Source organism: Podarcis muralis, chromosome 2 (assembly GCF_964188315.1).
Source record: "Podarcis muralis chromosome 2, rPodMur119.hap1.1, whole genome shotgun sequence".
Classification (NCBI taxonomy): domain Eukaryota; kingdom Metazoa; phylum Chordata; class Lepidosauria; order Squamata; family Lacertidae; genus Podarcis; species Podarcis muralis.
This window is the reverse complement of record NC_135656.1, coordinates 43,173,164-43,198,199: the sequence shown is the minus strand read 5'-3', so window position 1 is coordinate 43,198,199 and position 25,036 is coordinate 43,173,164. Positions and strand designations below refer to the sequence as shown.

At 43.3% G+C, this 25,036-nt stretch overlaps 1 protein-coding gene across 7 annotated transcripts in view; it reads left to right on the top strand.

Moving 5' to 3' along the window:
* ADGRL1 (adhesion G protein-coupled receptor L1) overlaps window positions 1-25,036 on the top strand; it is a 123,264-nt gene that overhangs the window by 76,313 nt on the left and 21,915 nt on the right. For 3 of the 7 annotated variants that reach the window (XM_028717302.2, XM_028717299.2, XM_028717304.2), the window contains exons 4-5: window positions 6,087-6,196; window positions 18,170-18,187. In XM_028717302.2, the coding sequence (XP_028573135.1) occupies window positions 6,087-6,196; window positions 18,170-18,187 (128 nt within the window). The remainder of the gene's footprint in view (window positions 1-6,086; window positions 6,197-18,169; window positions 18,188-25,036) is intronic. The other 4 variants (XM_077924366.1, XM_028717300.2, XM_028717303.2 and 1 more) reach the window with 2 other exon arrangements.

Sequence of the window (25,036 nt, the reverse complement as noted above, 5' to 3'; positions counted from 1 at the left end):
AGTACAGTGGTACCTCGGGTTACATATGCTTCAGGTTACAGACTCCGCTAACCCAGAAATATTACCTCAGGTTAAGAACTTTGCTTCAGGATGAGAACAGAAATCATGCTCCGGCAGCGCGGTGGCAGCAGGAGGCCCCATTAGCTAAAGTGGTGCTTCGGGTTAAGAACAGTTTCAGGTTAAGAACGGACCTCCGGAATGAATTAAGTACTTAACCCGAGGTACCACTGTATGTAAAACAGAAGAATAACAGAGAATAGGGTGTGATATAAACCAGATTGTTACCTTTGAAAGGGGTGGGGTTAGAAGTTGCAATAAACACACATAATTCTACAATGACATGATATGGAATCTATTCATTTTTCCCTCCCCTCTTGTAAAAGCTTGCTGGGGACATTTGCCAAAAACAAAAGACTAGAGCTAGTGAAAGCACACTACATTCCTCAGGTACTGATTCATACAATGCTTTTAGGGGGCTTGCTTCATAGTGGCATGTATTTTATACACACACACATATACACACACCCTGCCCATCTGGCTGGGTTTCCCCAGCCACTCTAGGCAGCTCCCAACAGAAAATTAAAAGCACAATAAAATGTCGAACATTAAAAACTTCCCTAAACAGGGCTGCCTTCAGATGTCTTCTAAAAGTCAGATAGTTGTTTATTTCCTTGACATCTGATGGGAGGGCGTTCCACAGGGTGGGCGCCACTACCGAGAAGGTTTTTATTTTGCTTAGCCTGCATTGAATTAACAAGTTGTGACTGCTCATGCACACAGGTTTGCCACTCACTTAGTGTAACATTTTGCACAGAATTGTGTCTAGACAATCTGGGCATGTGGTAAACTGGTCTGCAAAACCAGTCAATTAATACATAGGTTTTTCTCCAAAAAGGGCTTTTTCATGGCTTAATCTAAGCCATATTTCATTAGGGTTCAGTTCCAGAAAACATGTTTTTGGAGCCAGGGCTCAGCCGTGGAGCAAATATAGTCATTATAACATGGGAAACAGTGACTCTGAGCATGTGCTCTCTACACATTTGGGAATATGGTCCCGGCTTTCAGGCAGCTTGATGCCTGGCACCTCTGTATTTAGAAAGTAAACACTGGGATGGTCTTCATGGTTTTGGAATGAAGAAGAATGAAGAATGCTTGATTCGTTATCCCCACATTAATCACCAGTTCTGGTGCAGTATCTTGATTGATTTTTACCTGTATGCCTTACACAGAAACATCTGCCTCTCTTTCGCACACATACATTATTTGACTTAAGCAGCTGTGGCCTCTTGAACATCCCACTCCAAAAAATCCCATCTCACCTATTTTCACACAACTCTTCACCTTTCTAGATTGGCAGAGACCCTGTAGGCTGGTGAGTGGCTTCCTTTACTCCTACTCACTTTTGCTAGTGACTGGCTGCTTGCTAAGTTATTTCTCCTTTTTTGTGCTTCTATCAAAATCCATTGGTGAGTTTCTTCAACAGCAGCAGCAGTGGGCAATCAAGAATCCCCGAGAGCTTTGAGGATTGCTAGCAGATTTTTTAAATGCAAGCTAAATCTAATTGCCCTTAGCAGCAAAACTCACTAATGTTTTAAACAATATTCAATGTTTAATTTGTTACCAATACCATTAGCAAGGCATTTACATGCTGTTTGGATTTTCATTTCTGTTACCAAATATTATCTACTAATTATACAAGCAGAGTTTCTGCTGCTAAGCAGCTATATCTGCTGCCTAAACACCCATCTACAATCCATTTACACCACAGAGGAGACCAGTTGAAGTCAACAAATGAGTTGTAAACTGGGGGGGGGGGGGAGGCCTCATAGGTGGGGGGGGGGATTCATAGGTGGTACAGACCTGACCCCAGGGCATTTTAACCCCTGACTGAAACAAGGCCCTCAAGCGATGCCTGATGGATCAGACAGCTGTTCGATCCAGACCAGCACTGTTCCCCGCTGTGGCCAACAAGATACCTCTGGGAAGCCCCAAAGCAACCTGTTGTCCTTGTGTTCTGCTTGTGAGCTACCCAGCGACATCTAGTTGGCCACTCTAGGAAACAAGATGTTGGATTAGATGGACTATTACTCTGATCCAGCAGGGCTCTTCTTAAGAATTTATATCAAGAGTTTGTGTCAAGATAAACCGCCCATTTGTTGTGGTCTACAAGGTGCTTGTATGTCAGTCCTATAGCTTTTGTTCCCAGGAAAGCAGCAAAAGCAGGATATTTAATGAGCCTCCTTGGTAGGTTGTCATGTAGGACTGGGGAGTCATGTTTTCTTTGACAGGCTAATAGTTGTCCAGGCCTGGCTTAGTCCTATAAATTCCTTTCAGTGCCTTGGAACAAGTGGAGTAATAAGAAAAAATATTTGAATATGTACCTTTTTGCTTTCCCTAATTATGGAGCAACCACAACCAGGGACCATGCAGCTAAGATTCAAAACCAAACTAATTGTTCAGAATTACCGCATGATATGTTTCTTCCTAGCCTGTACCACTTCAAATTGTGGGTTGGCAATTACATGCTTGAATGCTCCAGCATTATTATTTTTTAAAACCCTTTCACATAGAAAATAAATGCATAAGGCAAAAGCCTGGCCTGGAATTCTTTTCCTTGGTGTGCCATCCTTCTCCATGTGTGGAATTTTTGTTACGGGGAAACAGCCAAACTTGCTGTTCCTCATCCCCTTTCCTCTCTCTGCATTCTGAAATGGCACAGTCCAAGGGGTGCTGTCACAAGTAGTACAGTCCATGCTGGATGAACTTTTGTAGGAAGGTCTTTCAGGTCAGAGGGTGTGACTTCTAAGCAGGTTTAAGCCTTTGCACACTTAATTGCACGATTATACAATAAAAGGTTGAAAAACCCCCGTTATGTTTTAACACAATGAAGATTTGTTCTGGTAGATGCCATGTTCCTAAATTACTAGCATTTTGAGGTTTCTGTGTTGATATTGAACTACCATATTTACTTGAATCCAATGCTCACCTTTCTTGGCCAAATTACGTTGCAAAAATTAAGGTGCACGTTAGATTTGATGGAACATTTACATTCACCAGCAAATACTTTTTTTGTTTGTTTCAAGGTTCTGAAAATTGAGGTGTGCATTAGATTCAATGGCGCATTAGACTCGAGTAAATACGGTAATTGATATATGGATTAAACAGTTGAGAAAGTGGCAGAAAAGAGTGTGTCCAAAGAGTGTGCTAAAATCTTTTTAGCACAATTAGCCAAGTCTCTAGGTTTTTGGATGTGATATTTGCCATGAAGCCAGCTAAGAGTTTGAAGGGAGAGTTATAGAACAGGTAACAAGGACAGCTCAGGCAGGTTAGCATAAACTTTGATCCAGTGCAGGTTTGGCAAAATGACTTATTTTATAGTCATGATGCCTCCAAACATAATAAACATGTTCATCTTATGCTGCAATTATTTTCCTTTCTCTCTCTTCAGAAGCTGAGCCATACTAAGTTGATAGGCAATTTTTCTGCCATTTCCAGTGCTAAGGAGAATACACTCTTTGCAGTGCAGTAGAAGTGAAAATTCCCAATTGGGATTGGTTTGATATGGTTAGCTTCATTCCTCTAATCTTACCTCAAATTCTATCACATTGGGTTAGTTGAGGAGTGATAATGGCCATTCATGCCGGACACTGTCCGTACGCACAACCCATGCTTACAATACATTTGTTTTTTGTTCACTGTTCCCCATGTAATACTGGTGTTTAGACAGCTGTTTTTGAGGACTCATAGTCTTCTGTTTCATGGGCGCAACGTTCTGTGAGCCAAAAGATGAACCCAAAGTATTTATATTACTGCTTAAGATTTCAGAAACCTTTAAGTGGTGCCAAAGGTACTATATATTTTAATGAAGGTGCTGGATGCACAGTAGGTAAATGCCAAAAAAAGAAGCTTAGGTAGATGTCAAAGGTGCTGCTAGACAAACGCTGAACAAATGTAGCTTGGATAAGACTTCAAGATAGGACCTGTTTTGTTCAGATCAATATATGAAACCTCCCACTCCTGAGCTTTTTGGCCTTTCCTGTCTGACAGTTTCCTAGTCTCCAGTGTTCCCTCCCTTTCATTTTTTAACCTGCCAACAGCATGATGTTTTGCCTGTCTCTAAATCCTGGGTGCAGTTTTCTCCTTTGTTCGTTTCCTTTCCCTTTGTATCTCCTCTGCCTCTTACCTGCATTAGTCTCTGTGTGTGCCTCCCCTGACCTGTTTCTCTCCCATTCTTGCTCGTCTGCCCACTGCCTGCTTTGTCTCCCTCATCCTTCAGCCACTGTACTTTAGGGCTCTCTTAACTCCCCAAACCTCAGTCTCCCTGCCTGCCCAACAAATACCGCCTGCTTCTCCTTTCCTGTCAACAGCATGTGTTCATTTGTTTTTGTTTTTCTTACCAGATTGTACCCAAAGTTGCTTGCATTATAGCAAATGAATAATAATAAATATAAGGATCCAAAACATAATGGGTGGTGTCTGCGCATAATACTAAGCCAAACTATGGCTCCTCTCCCAGTCCTCTTGCTACTGTGAGCAAAGTTATGGTTTGGCTTAGTGTGCTGAATGGACACGAGCACCTGCCACAAATTCAAGAGCAAGCCTTGGTTGCAGCTCCTGGTTTGTCTGGAGTGAGACAAGCCCTGAGCCCGGGCTCAGATAACCATAGTTTAGTTCACAGCACAGCAGCAGGGGGACGCGGCAAGGAGCACAGCAGCCACAACTTTCTTTGAGCACATAGCTCAAAGATAAGCCATGCAGGGGATGGGCATTCTGCACAGCACCATCTGAGAAAGTGACTAGCTATTGGGTGGGGCTCTACAGAGCTGGAAGCGCCAGCACCTCAACTCTCATCCATCCCACTTTGCTGACAAACTCCGCTTCAGTGAAGCAGGTGGTGGCTGTCCTGCCCCAGGGGCCTGAGTTGATACCGGCTCCAGTTGCTTTGGCAGCCGACAGCCCCTGGGAGTCCCCCTTCCAACCTCCCTTGCCTGTTGCATCAGCCTTTCAAGGGAGAGCAGGTGGCAGGAGCTAACGAAGTGGGAGATGGGGGGCAGTACTTCTTAGCTCTGCTTCTGGACCTAAGCAAGGGTGAGAGGCTAACAATTCTGCAACTGGCTGTTGAGAGGACTGTCTGATTAATCTGCCAGTTGTGATCTGGGTCAGTATTCTAAGAGAACATAAAAATAACCACCACATAGGGATTTCTGATTATGCAGGGGCCAGGTTATAATATTATCTGCCCCCCCTCCCCGCCACACACCCAAGGATTGACTCGCAGTGGTGGGCAAGTGCAAGTTTTCTTCCAGGATGGGGTGTTACTGGGCACCATTACCTGGTGCCAGGGGAGGGAGTGGCAGAACCACATCTCACTGCTGCAAGACCGCATCCAGGTCTGAAGGTCTGTAAATCCTAAGTGATTATACGGGAGTTGTCACCTTGGGCGCTTGCACAAAAATGTATTTGATGTCGCCTTTGGACAAACAGAGGAATATGGTTCACACTCACATTGGTGTCTGCAGACACTCATAAGGTTATGGACATGTACGAAAACTGCAGGTTGTGAGTTTAGTTTGAATTTGAGGAGCCATGATTGCACATAAATAAGTCTGTCGGGTTAAAAGTCCCTAGGTTAAAAGAGTACTATAAAAAATAATACAATATACTGTAATAAAAAATATAAAGATACTGATATATACTGATACTGTAATATAATACAGTATCACAACAATCAAATGTTGGTGACAGTCTCTGGCCCCATAACCAGAGCTAACACAGGCACAGAGCTGTGTCTGACATCCAGCAAGTCTTCTGCGGACAAATCCTGGAATGGGGTTAGTAAAGGGCTTCCTGTCAGTGTATTTGGATTATCCGACTAGTAGTTGTGCCTGCTCACTGCTTGCATCAGCTTCATACCTGAGATTATAATCTGCATCCCAAACAAAATTGTGGTGCAGCAGTTTTTCAAAGCTTCTAGGAAGTATTTGCAATACAGTACTAAGTATCAATCAGTGCCACCTAGTGGTTTCCTTTAGAACTTCAGTTTGTGTCAGTAGCTTAACAACCTGCCCTTCTTTCTTCTCTTTCAGGTGCAATAATCGGACACAGTGTGTCGTAGTGGCTGGCTCAGATGCTTTTCCAGACCCTTGCCCTGGCACCTACAAGTACCTGGAGGTCCAGTATGACTGTGTCCCCTACAGTGAGTCCATTTCTCATTGAACTCTGATGCTTCATCTTATTTCAGTTGTTGTTCCAAATAAGATTCCCACCTGACCCAGGAAGGAGAGAGACTCCACAGACTGGCCCCCTAATACACACCCAGACATGGGAATAGGATGCACTTAGCGGAGACACCAGCTAGACCGGGAACTAACAGAGAACCCTGACATTTTTGTCTCTTGTGCTGGAGAGGGGTTTCCAATGGCTAGAGTAGAAGTGGACCAAAATGCCAGGGTTCTGGGAAAAGAATTAATTCAAGTGGTTTGGGCCTTGATAACTGGGCAGAATGATTCCTGGTTTGTAATTCTAACTCGCCATGTTTGGCTGATCATTGCCTTAGTTTCTCTTTCTTTTCTTTCTGTACCTGAGCCCTAAGGAAAGAGGACCCCAAAAAGGCACAAGCTGGACCATCCATAAGCTTCCTCCATTTCAGCACCTGATGCTGAGTTTAGCCAGGGTAGCTGCACCAGTAATAGGACTATTTCAGCATCTCTCCTCAACAACAACCAAAACCCTTGAAATTTTGAGCAATACAAATCCTCCACAGTAGCACAGACCCTCAGGAGAGATACTATCACTGTGTGTTTGAACCCCCAACATGATGGTGTATGCAAGGTGTCGGTGCTTGAAATACATGCTATTTGTGTGCACTGTGTGTTTGCTTGTTTGTGATTGATGAGGATATGTGTGATTCTATAGCCTTTGGCTCATCCTTAGTATATGTACATACTCGGTGCATCAAATGTGGACAATAGACATGTATATTAGTACTTAACATGTCGTGGATATATATGCATTGCGTCTGTGCATATATGGTCTGTATACCCATATGAATGGCACAGTGTATTTGTATGCACACTCAGATGCATGACCATCTTCATGCTTGTGTGCAGTGCATATGCACAAACTCTGGTGTGTGTGTGTGTACACATGCATGTTTCAGTGTCCTGAAATGTGCTTCGGGGTGGTTCCGTGAGCCTTTGCATCAGGCAGTTGGTAGCAGAGTTGATATCTCTTCCAAAAACAAAAAGCACAGCATTCTAAAAGCTGTGGCTATTATTACGGGGCTAGGGCAACAATTCATGTTTTGAATGTTTGTGGGTAGGTCTTGTATGTAGACTGGTATGAGTCGTGTGTGTGTGTGTGTGTGTGTGTGTGTGTGTGTGTGTGTGTGTGTACACCTCTGTTATAAAAGTATCTTTATGAAAGTATCTTTATGAATGCTCACATGGTATGGGTGAATTCATGAGCACAGGGATATAGATGGCTCTGTCCTTCAGTGTGTGCATGTTTTTTGAGTGTGGGCATGTGCGTTCTGAATGTGCTTGTGCCACAATTCCCATGTTTTTAAGCACAAACCCATCTGCACCAAGGCACCTGAAATGGAGTTTAGCACCAGCATTATTCCTTGGAAAGAAGGAAAATGGCATGTGGTGGGGGACAATCCTAAGAAAACCTCTCCGAAGAAAGCAGTTGATATGCAATTATTTTTCTCAAAACAATATGTGAATTTTGTTTGTTCAAGTCTTCTGTTCATAAACTGAGTGCAGCACTGAATTTGATTTTTCTGGCTTCTGAGATGAAACTAGGGAGTTGGTCACTACAGAGTACAAGTAGCAGGAAAATTGTTAACGTGGTGAAGGCCCTTTAACTCATGGAGCCAATCTGCTTCATTCCTGTTGATGGAACAAGCCTGGTGCTATGGCTCCCTAATCTGGTTTCGTATGTTAGCAAGCTGCCATGTTAGGGGGGTTGCAAAGGTGCCTGTTATTTACAATTACAGTCTTTATTCGAAAAGATTACTCCCCATTTCCAAACAGCCGCACAAATCATAACTGAAATCCCTTTCTCCTTATTGATGGCACCCCTTAGCAATAGCATTTTGATCTGGCAAGCCTAAATGCAATCTACTGAAGGGCAAGGCTTGTGGTGTCTCTCCTCCCTGGGTCAGCAGCTCATATGCCCTCCTCCTTTCCTTCTCTTGTGTTGCTTGGAGTGTTTGGGAGGTTTGTTCCTTGCCTTTGGTGTCTTGCACACTCTCCGCTGGGTCTAGGGTCCATGTGGGTGGGTCAGCCTCACAGGGTGTGTCCCCTTCCCCTCTCCGCTAATGCCCCTTTGGTTTCTCCTCACAGACGAAGTGGAGCAGAGCAGGGCAGGCGTGGCCTCTTAACCTTTTAACCTTCATTCCTGCCCCTTTTCCTTCTAGCTACCAGGTGGCTTCGAAACAAATCAACACTCATCTCAGGGTGCAACCAGTCCTGACCCCTCACAGTTTAACAGCACTGGGGATACCCCAAACAAGCAAAGGGCACTAAAAAGCTGACCAGGATATCACCTGCATCATGAAAGTGTCTGGGGGGAGGGGGAGGCAGGGATGGCATGGAGGATGTTGGGATCAGCTATTAGGGCAAATGGCCAGGAAGTGTAACTGACTATGGCAGAGCTGTTGACACTGAGGGTGCCTCTCTCAGTACAGGTTGCATATCAGCACATTGGCAAGCTCATTCTTACATTCCCATAGACATACACATGCACATGCTGATCCCCAGAACCATGTGAAAAGCTATGGACTTCCATGTCTGCATGTTTGACTAGTTTTGCAGGTGAGCATCCTCCTGCACCTGTGCATTGTCTCTCTTCCTCTCTCACACAGTTATATATACATGTGTGGATGTATGTGTGCATGTACATTACTCACATGCACATATATATGGTTGCAGTCAAACATAGGTGAACAAAACACCGCTCATGCAATGTGGCTTTCTTGGCACTCTCTCGCCCGCCCCCCTTCATCTCTTGAAAAGCTTCTCCTGAGGACTGAGGGACCTTCTGGAAGGGTACATGATGGAGTATTGTTGCAGATGGGGAAATTAGAAGAATTTAACAGGGCTGCCTTGCACAAGCAGAAATGCCTTTTCTGTTCTCAACAAGACATCTCTGGATCCAAGCCGGGAGGACATTTGTATACATTGCCAGATATGTAAGCAGAGTTTGTGCTTGCTTGCATACTCTGTATTAACATAACCAGCTATATTTGTTCATATATATACAGTCATACATGTAAACCCTCTTTCCCAGACTCATAAGAACTTTCTTTGGTCACATCCTGCCATTCACCCATGGTTTCATAAGCCATAGTTTGTGAATCTATGGATGGGTGCTATGGTCACTCACTCCTACCCTACCCTTGTCTCTTCAAGTAATGGCTTTGGTGTGGGAATCCTGGCTTGCATTACGCCGTAATTCCTGGTTATGTCCAATACAGGGAACTCTGGTTTAATGTTCAGTAAACAGCTAGGCCAGTAAGCCAGGATGGAGAAGTGCTTGTCCACAGTGAAGAAGGAGGACACATTCACAGTGCTTGTGTGCAGCTTTGTAAACCATGAAACTGTGGACAAATGTCTGAGCAAAGCCATTATGTCTTCACTTAAAATCCAGGATCATTTTCACTATTCATTATATGCATAGCTGAGATAAGAATGCTTTTCTGTCAGTGTGATAGGATAGTTAAGCCCACAGTGTGCTCCTATATCCTTTTGATTCAAATCTACTAAGGCTACATTCTCTTTCCAGCTTATTTGCATAGCTTCTTTCTTCTCCAGAAGACACAGAAACCTTCTTTCTAGCTTTACCACACATTAAGAAATACATTATTTCCTCAACACTGGTAAATATTTGACACCAGTCTTAGTTACATCCAATGCTCTCCCTGTTCCTCGAGTCAGGACTCCTGGGTTTCAGTATGCAGGTGAAATGGAGCCAGAAGCAGGAAACAGTTAGCCCATTCTCAAATTGGCAGTGGCTGAACTGAGGAGGAGTTTTCAGTAGTTCTCACCTTTAATTAGCATAGACATGTTCCCAACTCACATCAGATAGGAAAAAGCATCACCCATCCTGGATGTATCCTGCTTTAATGCTGAACCAGGGTGGCAGTCGTCATAACCATGGTTGGACCTCTTTCATTGAAAAGTATCACGGCTGGGCATTTCATCCACAATGGTTTGTGCTGGATATGTAGCAGAACCTGAACTCAGCTCTTGCTACAGTCATACCTCACTCTGCCTCTGTGTTTCTGCTGCTCCCTGTTGGCTGCCCTACCATGCTTCTTTAAGCAGGAGAGTGGTTTGATCCAGTGCTGTTGTCCTTGGGGGTCAGGGCTGGAGCAGGTGATGGAAGGGGAAAGCACAGGAAGCTGGAGACCCATGGGGAGAGGGGTGGATCACAGAGGGATGACAGAGGTGGGAGGGGCCTCTGTTGCCAGACCCTTTTGCTTCCTTCCTTTGCAGCTGCCTCCACTCTAACCAGACACTGATCTTCCTTCCTCAGGGTCCAATCTGACATGTGGAAAAACAAAACAATTCATTTAATGTGTCTGATTTTTGGTTTTGGATTTTTTAAAGTGAATTGTTATTATTGTGTCACTATTTTTCAAAACGCAACCTCCCTCTCCCCTCTCTTCTGCCAGCTCCTTTCCCCAGCTTTCCCTTCTCTTCTTTCACTCTGTTTTCTGCTGCTTGCTCTCTTTGCTTTTTCTTAGGCCAGGGTTGTTCTGGTTACCAGGGGTATCACCACTCACACTGGGAAATGGTTGCTTTTAGTGCCTGGATTCTCTCCTAAGAGTGAGTGGAGTTTAATGGGCTTTGCCAGGCAAACACTTCTGGGAATCAGGCAAAGTAGTGGGGACATAGGCAGACCAGTCGCTTGATGAATCTGAGTGTAGGTGCTTGAATGGAAACTCCAAGATCCAAACAGATATTTGGGGGCCAAGTCTCCCAAGCCTGACTGCAGCCTAAATAGATCATACTAACTGTATCCATGCTGTGCAGATTTAGATTGTACAGGTTTAGAAAAGGCCCACACTGTCAGCACTTATACACTACGAGGCTGGAAACAAGACAGATCATTTTTAGGGTGAAGCTAAGATATAATTTTTAAAGAGAAGTCATAGGAGGTTCTTTATCCTTGAGGTGAGCTTAGGTTCCTCCTCATTTTTCAGTTTGCATAAGAGACATATATTCTATCTATCAAGCCAAATAGTGTATCCTGACCCTCTTGTCATGCTTTAGTCAGATTGCCCACTTTTTAGAAAAGTACCATAAGCACATGTATGTGTTTGGTTTGCTTTGTTTTTAATTGCAAAACGTCCCTGAGGGGTAGGGGGAGAAGCCTTGGTGAAATTATGCCAATCAGTACTGTCCACCACTGACTTTGGCAGGGTGGTTTGAGACAGTTATTGCTTCCTCTGTTGTGCACTTATTTCTTGTGCCACCAGTCAGGCAGGTTTTGCAGGTCTCCAAAACAATACAAAAGTGCAAAACCTTTCATATAGCTGTCAGAGGGGGGAAACTGTTGGCTGCTGACTAGCCCAGTGCAAACTAGTTTGGGATCAGATTCTTAAACAGTTTTAATCATCATGACTTCTCTCACAGCGACTTTGTGAAATGTCATCATTTTATAAGGTTGCTGAGAATGCCTTGTTAGAAGCTCCCCATCATTTTGGAGAGCTGCATTTCTGAAGATTTCTTGGTTGGAAGCCATGAAGTTTGAACAGGCTTGAAATTGGTTTAAATACAGAGGTGTAGATAGAGATGCCCATAGACATCGCTGGGCACAGCCAGGGGGAAACAGCAAGTCATTAGTGCTGCAAAACCATACTGAGGCATAGTATAGTTTGGCACTGATTAGGCTACGGCAAGAAATCTGTGTTCCATTTTGGGTGCTACTTTGAAAGGAAGATGAGAAAAAAACGAGAAGCTGTTCAGCAACCAAGGAGAATAATAAAGAGTGGAGTTATAAGGAAGTGCGAAGGAGCTGCATATAGCAGCCGCAAGAAGAAAAGATTAAATGGAACATTCTTAACGGTCTTCAAATATTTAAATTCAAGATGTCAAATAGCAGTTGCTACTGCCAGTGAGGGTAGGCCAGAAATGAATGGTTCTAAGGAGGGCAGTAGAGCAGCTAAGCGTTGGAATAAATTTCAAAAGGAAGACATAGAGTCTCTTTCCTTGGGAGTGTTACAAAGCGGCTACATAAACATATATGGGCAACAATTTGGCACTCAGTGAATACTAGACTCTATTTAAAGACTTTTTGTCTTTGTTTATATGATAAACATTTATTCAAACTTCAGTATTTTTTCCTCTGCCCACCTTCAGTGTTGGCATAATTGGAGGCCCTAGCTGTTCCTGCCCACGTTGCTGTGGCCCTGTTTCCTTGACTACATTCGTCATCTTTTGTGGATGTGGTCCCTCTTTTCCCTTGGTTTCCTCCCCACTCTTTCTCCTCCATCTCCTCTGCTGACTACGCTTCCAACTAGGGAGCCAGGGTGGCGTATGGCCTGCTGAGAAGTGGCTCTCACAGAGCAGCCTCTGGGCCCAGCTAGCTTGAAAATTCTCTTGCTGACAGGGCCAGCAAACTAACTGGGGCATCGTCACTGATTCTGCAACTCACATAAGACAAGATGCATATGTGGACCTCAGTTTTCCCCCAATTCTAAATGGAGAGAGCCTCTCGTGCACACAGGAGACTGGTCTGTTTGTTCATTTGTATGAATTTGTGTGCTTCATATGCAGCTAATTCCAGAGTTGTTCATTCATTTGGGGGAAGAATGCTTTAAAATGCAGTAGAATGGTCCCCCCCTTTTTTTCTTTTTGCATGGATTAAATTTGTACATAGCTTGTTTCATCCTTATCCTAGGTTTGCATGGTGGGTCAGGCCCCATTCTTTAACTGGGACATCCAGTTAAAGAAGGTTAGGATTCTGAAACCTATTTTCTCTTAGATGATTTAAGAGACCACAAACCTAGCCAAACATCAACTGAAGTGCAGTGGATTCCTTTCTTTTTAAACAGGCCTTTCTTTTATTTCCCACTCGTTTCCTAGGCCCTTGTGTTATACAGGCCTGACATGGACAATCTGTTTTCAAATTAGTCCAGAAAAAAGCCTGTCTGGCATCCATGACCCTGCTTGCTTCAGTTTCTCAATAAATCATAGTCTTATAAAGATTCATTTTTATACATATCCCCTAAAGCAATCCAGAGCCGTTATCTCCTTTACATACATGGAGAGCTCAAGTCCACATATGCTCATAAATGATGGTTATATGGTGACACTCTGGTAAATCATGAAATGAAGTTCTGGTCTTCTGAGCCACAAAACGGCTTGTCTATTTAATTTTTCATTCCTTTACTCAGTCCAAATTATGTACAAGTCAGCACAAATCTGGTATCACTGGTATGTTTATTCTGACTCATGGCATCAACTCCTTTTCTAACTTTCCAGGGCCTCACTGACCCGGACAAGAAAAATATTCTGTCTGGGTTCATTTTAATGTTAAGATGTCACCAAAGTCACAAAGTCCTTCAGAAACTGAATAAAATCCTCAAATCACAAATTTGTTTAAAACATTTTAAGGGTTTTAAAGAATACATTTTATTTCTTAGCTGCTGGGTATCATTTAATGGTAACCCTGAGTGTGAGAAATCCTCTGCTTCCCTGCAAATGGAGGATGAAGTTAACTCTTCATAATGAATACACACAACACCCTCAAAAGAGGATATGGGAGGCAGAGTTTGAGGATACCATGAGAGTCAAATAGTATATCCTCTTTATATCTCTTTTCCAGTCATCTGGGGCCATGCAGTGGTCCCTGAAGTTTCCAATATAAAACACCACATATAAAATCCTGAGTTTTCTTCAGTGTTCTAAGATGGACTCATCAATGAACCATAACAGGAAATTATCAATAGCAAAATAATAGTAAGGATGTTGATTACTTTGCTTACCTCTGATGACTGGTTGGTGGACTGTATGCACACAGTAAAATTTGTATTAATGTACAAGGAATTTATTGGAATGCTCTTTTGTGCACTGGGCAATCATTCCATTTCCTTCCGGGGCTGTGCCAATTTTTCTGATCTTATCAAAGTTTGCTTTTTTCATGAATTCTGAGGAAAATTTCAACTAGGATTCTATGATTCTTTTCTAAATCAGCCTCCAGCAATCCTGCCCACTTGTACTACTATTGTTAACACCAAATCAGCAGGAGCTCCACTATAATCTTCTTACATAAGAGCATAAGCAGAGACCTGAAGGAATATAGGGAGGAATTCAGCACTGTGCTTTTCTGACCAGCATGGAGAGATGATGATGATGATGATGATGATGATGATGATGATAATTAATAAAATAATAAATTCAAAAAAATTATTTATACCCTGCCAATCTGGCTGGGCTTCCCCAGCCACTCTGGGTGGCTTCCAACCAAATATTAAAAATACAATAAAACATCAAACAGGAGAAGAGGGAAACCTCACTGCAATAGCAGAATCCCTTATGCAGCTTTCTGCTAGTATGCCAAGTTAGTTAAGTCCAGGCCAGACCAATGTTCCATTTAGTCTACCATCCTAAAGTGTTTTCTACTTAGGCCAGATGCTACCAGGATGCCCATAAGGGCTTGTAGGCAACAGCTCTTTGCCTGGCAATTTGTACTTGGTGGATCACCACCACTGAACCTGAAGATTTATTTTAGTTACGATGGCCAATAGCCATTTATTTATCCTCCATGAATTTCTGTAGTCTTCTAAAGTCATGTTTACATCTGACATATTTTTATACCCCTTCTCAGGCTAGCTTACTGGAGCAAACCCATGTTACCTGTTCTACACAACAATGCACAGCTGCTCCATACAATCTGGATTGCAGTATGAGCCAGTTGTGTGTTGGCAACCGATAGATCACTAGTGGTTAGTGTGATTGTTGTGCCTGCAGCTGCACAGGTTTGGGAACAGTATGCTTTCACATCCTTCATTTTGCTTCTTACTTTGTGTTGTAACAATTGCTGCAGAGAGTGGAGACATGTTGTTTCTAACATCTCCTTTTTTGTGTCTCTGCCAAATTTTTTTCATATAGTATTACCATGACACAATGTGGAGGACTGTGGAAGAACATTCAAAGTTACTGGGATCAGCAGAGCTTCTGTTTAAATTATCAACCAATCGATCCCTCAGTCTCTACCACTTTTGGCCGGTTCTAGTAGCTCTGTCTAGTCCCACCAAAGCTTGATTTTTGCTCATAGAAAGCATCCTGATCCTTCCAATCACATATATGACATAAATCCTGATCATGTCTGATCCCTGGAAAGTTCCTAAGAGCTGCCTGGAATATTTCATTTTTGCTTCTCTAAATTCCACTAGAATTCCAATAACGTAGCCAGTGTGGTGCTCTTCAGATATTTGTTGGACTACAGCTCCCATCATCTCTGACCATTGGCCATGCTGACTGGGGCTGATGAGAGTTGTTCAACAGCATCTAGAAGACACTGTATTGGCTACCCCTGCAGCAAGATACAGGCTTAGAAGTGCAATTTGTTAAGGAAATTTGTGGAGGAAAAGTAGAGTCTGTGGAGGAAAGTAGAGTCTGCCTTCTATTTTGGGCTCCTTGAGACAACTGGTATCCTGGACTCTATAATGGATAATGAATGAGAATACCTGCTCCAATTTTATCAACAAAATTGTGCAGTACCAAGCTAGACTGGAGTGATGAGTTGGGAGGGTTGTTGTGGTTCAGCAGTTTATTCTCCATTACCAAAAAACCCCTCTTCTTTGGAGCAGAACTGTGAGAGGCCTGAATTTGGTGCTGGGCCAAAGAGACAGACCAGGGATGGTGTTATTTTGCCACTCCCCTGCTGCCCAGCAGCCTCCCTGACTGGGCTGGCCAATGTGGTGACTTCAACATTAGGATTGCCATATTTCAACAAGTGGAAATTCGGACTGGGTTTTCCCTGACATTTTAACAGGCTTCCGGATATTCTGCCCGGATGCCTTGTTTGAAGGGCAAATCCTGACTATGTCCAGGAAATTCCGGACATAGCAGCCCTATAACATCCATGCTGAGGATGCCTTGTGTCTAGCTCAGGATTTTGTGGTCTTCATGGCAACCATGGGACTGTCTCCAATAGTCATAAGTCTAACACACAGCAGAACATACCCTTGACATGTTCTTTCCTCCAAATTGGGAGGGAGATTGTCTGGAAGTGGAGTGGATATTATCCCATTCCCATGATTCAGCCACTATCTAGTGAAGTTTGGTCTTGCAGCAAGTATTCCCGTCTGCAATGATGAGGGACCGTATGATCTGTCCTCAGAGGCTGGTGGATCCTGATTGATTTTTTATGGCTCTGGGGGATTTGCCAATGGATTGCTTCACTGTGGAATGGTTGGAAGACTTGGGTCATCAACATGATCACTCCCAACACCTTCCCATTCCCAGGCGATGTACAGATTTTAACTGTTAAAAAACTTGTAGACAGTGTTGCAGAGCTGTATACGTCAGTTTTTGTGCTTCACCACGGTCCCTAGTCAAACCAGCTTTGCAGGTTTTGAAAGCACTTTAAAATGTATCCTAAAATAATAAAGATAACCGTAACAACACCCACAACAATAAGTAATAATAATAATGGAAAAAAGACAACTAATCTAGCCTTTTTAAAAGGAATAAAGGTGCAATATACCTTAGGGGTAAAATTGACTAGACCAAAAACTTTGCAACATGGTCTAGTTCAGGCATAGGCAAGCTTGGCCCTCCAGATGTTTTGGGACTACAACTCCCATCATCCCTAGCTAACAGGACCAGTGGTCAGGGATGATGGGAATTGTAGTCTCAAAACATCTGGAGGGCCAAGTTTGCCTATGTCTAGTCTAGCTGATTTCACTATTTGGAATTTGAACGGGATGTAGGGGAAATTGCTGTAAGAAACAGGAAAAATTGACTCCCACTCTGCTTCTCTTCATGGTATTTGTATACTTGTAAAGATATCGGTTTTGGATCAGGACTAGTGGCTCAGTAAAGGAAAAGACACTCATATTGTTCCATATAAATAATTGGACACACCCAGAGAGAGCAAAGCAAAGGACTACTTCCAGTGTCTTAAATAGTGGCATATATTTTATTTTTGAAGAAGACGATGTGATTTGAAAAGCTATCTAATTGGGGATATAATCTGCATGTAATAGCAGCGGGGTCAGAGTTCATGATTTGTTCTGTATTCATAAAGTTCTAGGGGTCCAGTCCTTGAAGTCCCTAGTTTTTAGGACTCGAATTGACTTCCCCCCCCTAAGTGGCCCTGCAGAGCTGCTGCTAGTCAGTGTTGGACTGGCTCTGTTTAAGACAGCACCTTATACATCAGCATTGACATCAACAGCTGCAAGTTACGTAACTGCTAGGGTAAAAGAAGGTAGTGAGATAAGGATATGTGTATTTATGAATATAGTACACAGTAATTATGAGTTGGAGCAAAGGAATAGAAACATGGGAGGATTTACAGATAGATAAATAGGCTGATTGATGTGGGAGTGAACTGGATAGGCAATGCATTTATGGTCATGATAGGTCAAGCCTTTCTTAGGGGGGAAAAGGTATTCTGGGATATTTTTCTTTTCAAACTCTTGCTCTTTTCCTTTCTCCCTTTTCTGCTTGCTCTCCCTGATCCTACCTTTCCCCCAACCCCACCTTCCTCCCTGCCAAAATGCTTTGAGCCAGCAACCAAACCCCTTTTGTGTTTTGTTCCTTTGTCGTCCTTTCTGGTTGGTTTTGATTTCTGACTTTTCTTCTGAAGGGCAATGTCGCCAGCACAAAATTTAAAAAGCAACAAAAAAACCCTCCAAAAACTGTAAACCTCAAACCGATCAGACGAAAAAAGAAATGAAAAAGTACAACTGCCACCACCAAACCCAACACGCTCTCTGCCTTGAAATGATTCCAAAGCGGGAGGGGCTGGTGTTTGTTGGGCTGGTGGGGGGAGGGGAGGGGAGATTTACAGTTTAAGAAAGAAAGAAAAAATGGTTTCTTTAGGGTGCGGGGAGAAACAAAAGCAATTTAATCTCTTTTCTCTTTTTTTTCCTTCTTGCACCTTTTTTTTCAATATATTTTTCTTCTCTCCCTTCCGATGCATAAAGTAGAAGTGGAACAGAAAGGTAAACAACAACATTACCACTGACCCCACCCCTAACCCAGCACCTTGTTTTTTTCTCTGTGGCCATATTTAATGTGACCTTCCTTTACCTTTTCTCCTCAATCCTCCTCCTCCTAACCTCCCACCTCCCCTCCCCTTGGTTTCCCCACCTCTTCTCTCTCTGGTCTCACTAATTCCAATTGGCATCCCCCTCCCTGTCCAGAAACAAAGCTTCCAATAACTAAACAGCACTCAGCAAATAAAGGATATAAAGTAACCCATCTAACAACTGCCCTTCCAAACCTTTTCCATTTCTCCTTGCTCACATGTGGAGTGGAAGCACCATTAATGTCTGGGTCCTCTCTCTGGTTTTGCTTCCTTCAGGGGAAATACACTTTTTCCAACCCGTTCTCTGCGTCTTTTATCATTCAACTGATTCTCTCTGCTCCTTTCTTCGTGTTTCCATGGCAACCAACTGGGTACCTTGGCCTACCTCAACCACAACTTCTCTCTTTCTTTTTCTTTTTCTTTTTTTTTCTAATCCCAATTCCTGATTTTTTAAAAATAAATGCTTGAAATTTTATGGGATTTACATATAAAAATGTGCCACAGTACAGAAGAACAACGGGGAGGGTGTGTTTTTATTTTAAATTTTTTTTATTTTATTTTGGGCACTTTCAAATGATACTTCCAGGCCTTCCTCCACATTACATACTTAGAACTTTGTTTTAATTTTTATCAAGGCACCATTCTGGCTTTAAGCAGCCTGTAAGATTGCAGTGGAAATGTACATCTTAGATCCTATACACTGCAATCAGTGGGGCTCCCCTCCCCCGCCACTCCCAAAGCTATGTGTTCAGGATCAGGATGTAAGGCACAGAACAAAACACCTTTTTTCTCAGTTATTGAGTAGAGCAGGGGTCCTCTTTTGAGCCTCTCACCATATTTAATACATTATTGTTTGTGGACTCACTTTTATGTGAGGAACATTCAGTTGCACATGCTGAGTGGTGCCACTTTTAACCAGGGTAGCTTTGTTATCTACTACTGTCTGAAAATCAAAGTGAAACAAATGTGTGGATAAAACTGAGCATCAGTTATTCCCCTTGTGATCCATCTTTTAGTGGGAATTTTACCCTAAGCTTAGGCACTTCTTTGGAGAGAATCCCCCAGCTCTTTTTTTCAATTGAGTCATTCCACACACACCCAACCTCCAAGTAATGTTCTGACGTGTCTTGAAGGGCCTATTTCTCTTTTCTTAACTCTTTTTCTCTGCTCTACTATCATGATAATGTGAGAATCAGATAAACCCATAGAAAATAACATTTTCTAGAATACATATACATTAATTATACCAATATACTAACCACTTTGATGTGGGAATTTTTAATTTTCTTGCTTACTGTTTCTTTTTCTTTCCTTTCTTTTAAAATTCCTGATCAATCCTGGGTGATTTTATTTGTGGATCTTTTCCCCCTTTTCTGCCTGTTTTGGTTTTTTTTTTTTAAAGAAAGCTGCAGTCATGATCATTGACTATCTGTCTGTTATTGGGGGAAGATGGGGGTGGTGCATGAAAGAATGGGGGTCAGTCAATGTATTTTTAATTTGAATGTCTTGGCTAGATCTGGAGGTTATATACCTAATGTAAGTATCAGGACTCACAACTGCAATGAGCCTGTCTTAACAAGGGACAAGCTGTCAGGTTAGCGCTAGGAATCGAGCAAATTAATTAATTAATTTCAGAGTAGTAAAACTCAAAAGCCAGGCTTGATTCCACCCAACCCATGTCTCTCTCTTTTTCTTTCTTTCGCTCTCTCTCTCTCTCTCTCTGTTTAGTTTGTTCTAAAAGCACTGTTGATTTTTTCCCCCCTGCATTGGTTTGGAATTTTTTCCCAAGATTGGGGATGGAGGCATATACTTATACTTTTCTTTTCCACAGGTTTCCATGGTTTTGGATGTGGATTTTTACTGATTGTTTCCTTCTCTGTTTCTGACATCTTCTCCCCCAACCCCAGAGCACAGTTGCCCCCATCCCGACTTAGAAGGCTGAGTCGACACTGCCCCATCCATGAGGGATCGGAACCAGTTAACGCTTTGTGCTGTCCCCCCCTCGCCAGCGCTTCATTCTTTAATGGTGTGTTTCTCCTCCCCGCTGCCAGGAGTCATCCATCCCACCCCACCAACCCAGATGGGAAGCTGGGCTGAGCCGAACCTGTGAGACTCCATGAAGCTGCTTTGTAGCGACATTGTCAGGCAAGGTGTTCAGAGCAGCCAGGCGTTAGGCAGGATTAGAAATCTGAAATCTCTTGGATTTTGCTCCCATCCAGCTGCCCATCTGTGTCCTCAGCTCATCATACGTAGGCAAGAGAGGGTGGCATGTACATAAAAATAGCACAGAGGTGTATTTGTGCAATGTAAACCATAGAGACACACAAATCACACAGCAGTAACAGTCACCCAAGGAACCAAAAGTAATGCATAGAAAAGTCCACATGAACACAGCCATATTGATAGCTCTACATTCAGAAAAAGATAGAGATAGATGATTAAACACATGCACTTGATAGCACAAACACAGATGCATTTAACTGCTTGGCAGGGGGTTGGACTCGATGGCCCTTGTGGTCTATTCCAACTCTATGATTCTATTCTAACACACATTCAGGAGCAAACAAATGCCATCTACACACATACAAATCCATAAGACAACACTAGCCACCTTGAGTGCTTCAGCAGTCTGGTAGATAGTACCATTTAAAGCAAAGTTCACATGCTCCTGAAAGCATCCACAGAAATAGAAATGTGGCTCCATCTCCACGAGCACATCCTGGGTGTCCACTGACTAGACCTTCACCCTTTGGCAACTCTACATGCAGCCTCTGGGCACATGCACTGAATTATGGCAAACATTGCTGTTTCCATTCTGGAGACTTCCTCTCTCTTGCCAAGCCACTGCTGTCCTTAACTGGTCCTAAGAGTACACTTTGAGGAAGCTAATCAGAGAGTGGCTCCAGACAGCCTATTCACTCTAATGCTGCTCCTTCCCAACCAAAGCAATAGATAGCTTGACCTTGAGAGAGAAATGAGAAAACTCTGCAGTTCATGGCACAGTATTTAGGTGAGCTACATCTAGGTTACTGGGATGGTGGTTGCATCCCCTTGTATTTTCCACTCAGGTGGATATCTATAGATAGAGAAGCCTGTGAGACTAGATAGAAAGAACCATAGAGGGCTTTAGGAAATGAAAGAATAAGCTGACAAACCATGATTCTAGATTCAGGTAGGTAGCCATGTTGGTCTGACGCAGTCGAAATAAATAAATAAAAATTTAAAAAATGTCCAGTGGCACCTTAGAGACCAACTAAGTTTGTTCTGGGTATAAGCTTTTGTGTGCATGCACAGTTCTTCAGATACCCAGCTTATACCCAGAACAAACTTAGTTGGTCTCTAAGGTGCTACTGGACAATTTTTTGTTATTTTTTTACTGACAAACCATGACTGCCGGAGCTCACAGGTTCAGGCTCCACACCCTGGCTTGATGATGATGGTTTTTTCAGTTCCGAGCTGTTTCCCTGAAGCATGACCATCAATTTGCAGGGAGAATTGGATGGGTATGGGCATGATATAAGATGGGTCCCTGGCCATGTGGCAGCTTTGATCCCCCGGGAAATAGGGAGGGGAGCTCTACTGACCTGGGGATTCAAACACTTCCTCTTCCCAGTAAGGAAAAGGAATGACCTTCCTTTCTGAAGGAAAATAAATGAGGGGTCATGATAAGAGAGTGATAAAGTTAGCAGGCCAGCCACTTTGACCAACTTGGTCAAATCCTCTCTTTTCCCAGCATTGATCTGGAGGTTCCTTCACACCCATGGGCAGCTTGTTTAACAGTACTGTATTTCACTCCAGCCGTAGACCATCTTCTGGCCTCAAGTCCCACAAAAGCCAACAATTTTGCCCTGTTATTGGCTTGTGGAATGTGGCCTTTGGAAAGGTGCAGAAACGGGTGTGTGTTGTGTGTGAGAGAGGATACAGGTGTCACAAACATGAAAGTGACATGTGCATCCAGCCACTGTAAAGTGACACTGGCACAGTCTTAAGAGCTACGGCTTGAGACCGGTGCCAATAAAAATAAAACCTTTGAGGCGGCCACTTAGTGAGTCTTGAACGCTTTTTATTTTGACTTGAAAGAGACTCACTATGACAAAGTTTGAGAACTACAGACTAGACAGAGATAAATAGCTAACACAAGGGACACCTTGCAGCACTACAAAATCCAACTGCTCCACATTAAGCTGTTCTTGTCTGATGAGTCACACCAGAAAACACTACAGGGATCTTTAACAGACCTTGTCATTAACATTTAGGCTAGGCAGCTCCCCTTCCCCCTGACTCGCTGTCATTCACTAGTGAACCCATCCATCACTTTACATCCCTCTGCACCACAGACCATATCAGATAGCCGTACTGTTTTATGCAAGGGGACTAAATAGATGATCTCTGCACACCTAGTATACTAGGATTGATAAGCTCTCTTTCTTCCTAATTAAGGGGGGAAAGACAAGTAATTTACAACCCGTCCTCCTTGGCCTATTTCATCCATGCATTCTTTAAAACAAGTTAAAGGAGGGAAGGCTAGGCAGCTCCTTGCATTACGGCCCCATAGTGGAACATATGAGGACAAAAAAAAAAAAAAAACAAAAAGACCTCCAAGCTTTTCAAAGGTTAGGGTTTTATCAGATACTCAGTTTGGATCTGTAAGCTGCACCACTAAAATTGCAACGTGTAATGCAAGCCTCAAAGGACTTCTGTCTCTCTGAGCCAGGATTCCTGAGTTCTGCCTCTAGCTCTCAAGAGGACAAATAATGTCAATTAGTTAGAAGGTGTTTGGAAGCAAAAAACTCCTGGCTTCCAGACCAACAATTGTCCATCTCTGTGAATCATCTCCCCCATCACCACGAAAGTTAGAATGTAGAATTTTCCAACAATGATAATAAATCAGTCATTTATTATTGCTAAGAAGGATGCAACATGCCATCTCCATGGAGACCAAAACACTGTGAATAAGATTGAACTCCTCAGGTTGCTGACTCAGCCCTGCTTTCTCCCTCTGAGGTTACCCAAGGACTGTGACCATTGGAAACAATGGGAGCAATCTAGCATACACTTAAGCCCACATAAATCCCACTGGTTTCTATGGGACTTAAGCTTGCTTAACTGTAGTGTAGATTGTGCCAGGGTCATGAGACCCAAGTTTGCCTTGTCCTCTCCCTTCACTTAAGCAAAAGTGGATGAGAAACACATCTCTGGCCACTTGTACTGGTATGGCAGCATAAAGGTTCTGTCTGGATCTGGGAGAGCAGGGGGCGGTTATTAATAAATGCTCCGTGGGGGCTTGGCATTGCAAAAAGTGCTGTTCTCCTCCCCCATGGCTGGTGCCAGACAATTCCCGTCCTCCTGATTTGCCATTAATTTTGGAACCCTTGGCACACCTCATCCACTTCCAGGTGTGTTGTGACAGGGTTTGATGGTACTGACCCCAGCACAAGGGAGCAGTCTCTAAATTATGCCCATCCCCAATAAGCTTCAGTGCAAGCTGTGACCAGAGTCATGTGGCACATCATAGCAACTGTGCGTTATTTAGTAAAGCCAGAGCAGAGAATTCACTTCTGCATTCACAGAATATCCCAGACATTCTGGAGTTGATACAAGGCCCAAGTAAAACCCTGCTGACACTTCGGTGCGAAGTATATTTGATCCCACACGCAGAAGCAGTAAGCCAGCCCCCAGCAGAAACTGGGTTGCTTGGGATCAGGTTCCACCCCACCCCGCTGGCCCTTGTACTATGACAGCAAACCCAATTTACTGGCCTCTATATCATGAGGCGTGGTTAACAAGCACACTGTGCAGCCTTTTAAAGCCCACAGCCTGGATTTAGTGTGATGGCTCCAATGGCTCCTCTATGGCCGCTCAGTGACACTGTTCTGTAATAGACAAGGTGAATTCTCTGCTATGATGCTGCTCTCCTCACCCCACCCCACCTGCTCCTTCCACCACTAAATGCTTTTTTTCTCCCAGCCTTGCTCCAGCTAACCGGAGGCAGACACTTGCAGAATGCCTAGCCTGATTTGTCTTCCTTTCAAACTTTTTCCTCCCGGCTTTTCCCAAGATTCCAGGCTGCCAACTGGGTGGTTGTGGGTGGAAGGGAGGGCTTTCCTTTCCCATCTGCCCAGGTCTCCCTCCCACTGTCACATCACTCCTTCCACCCCCTGCCATGTGCACTAGTCTCATGTCCTTTGCTGATGTGAATCAAACCTGGCTGATAAGTTGCTCCAGTGGCACTCAGGATATGGGGGAAGCAGAAGCTGTTGGTTACTTCATCCTTCTGCTACAATACCTTTAGTTCTTCTTTTCAGAAGGGATCCAGTCCCTCAGCTAATCTACAGCTCTCTGTCCCCAGGGATTGAAAAATAGTCTCTTTCAGCAGGAAGAGGAAACACCCAATCTTTCATATTCAGGGGGATTTTAACTGGCCAAACATTGGATCTTTCTTATGCTTGTTTTTCATTCCCCAACATCCCGCTGAACAGTGTTTTGATATCAGTAGAGGAAATTTAGGGCTGGAAGCCCCTCACCTTTTCCACCCCCTCCCCATGGGAAGGCATTCCCACAAAGCTGTTCTAAAGTTGCAAAAAAAAAAAATCTAATCCATTCCATGAAAGTTGGAAGGGTTGAAACAGCTATTTCAAGAACACTTTAAGTTTCTAAAATTGAATTAGAAATCCCTGAGAGAAATTAGAACTATAAGAGTCAGATGCAAAAATAGGGACCAATTTCCATCTGTCTCAGTGCTAACACAACTGGAATTTAAGTG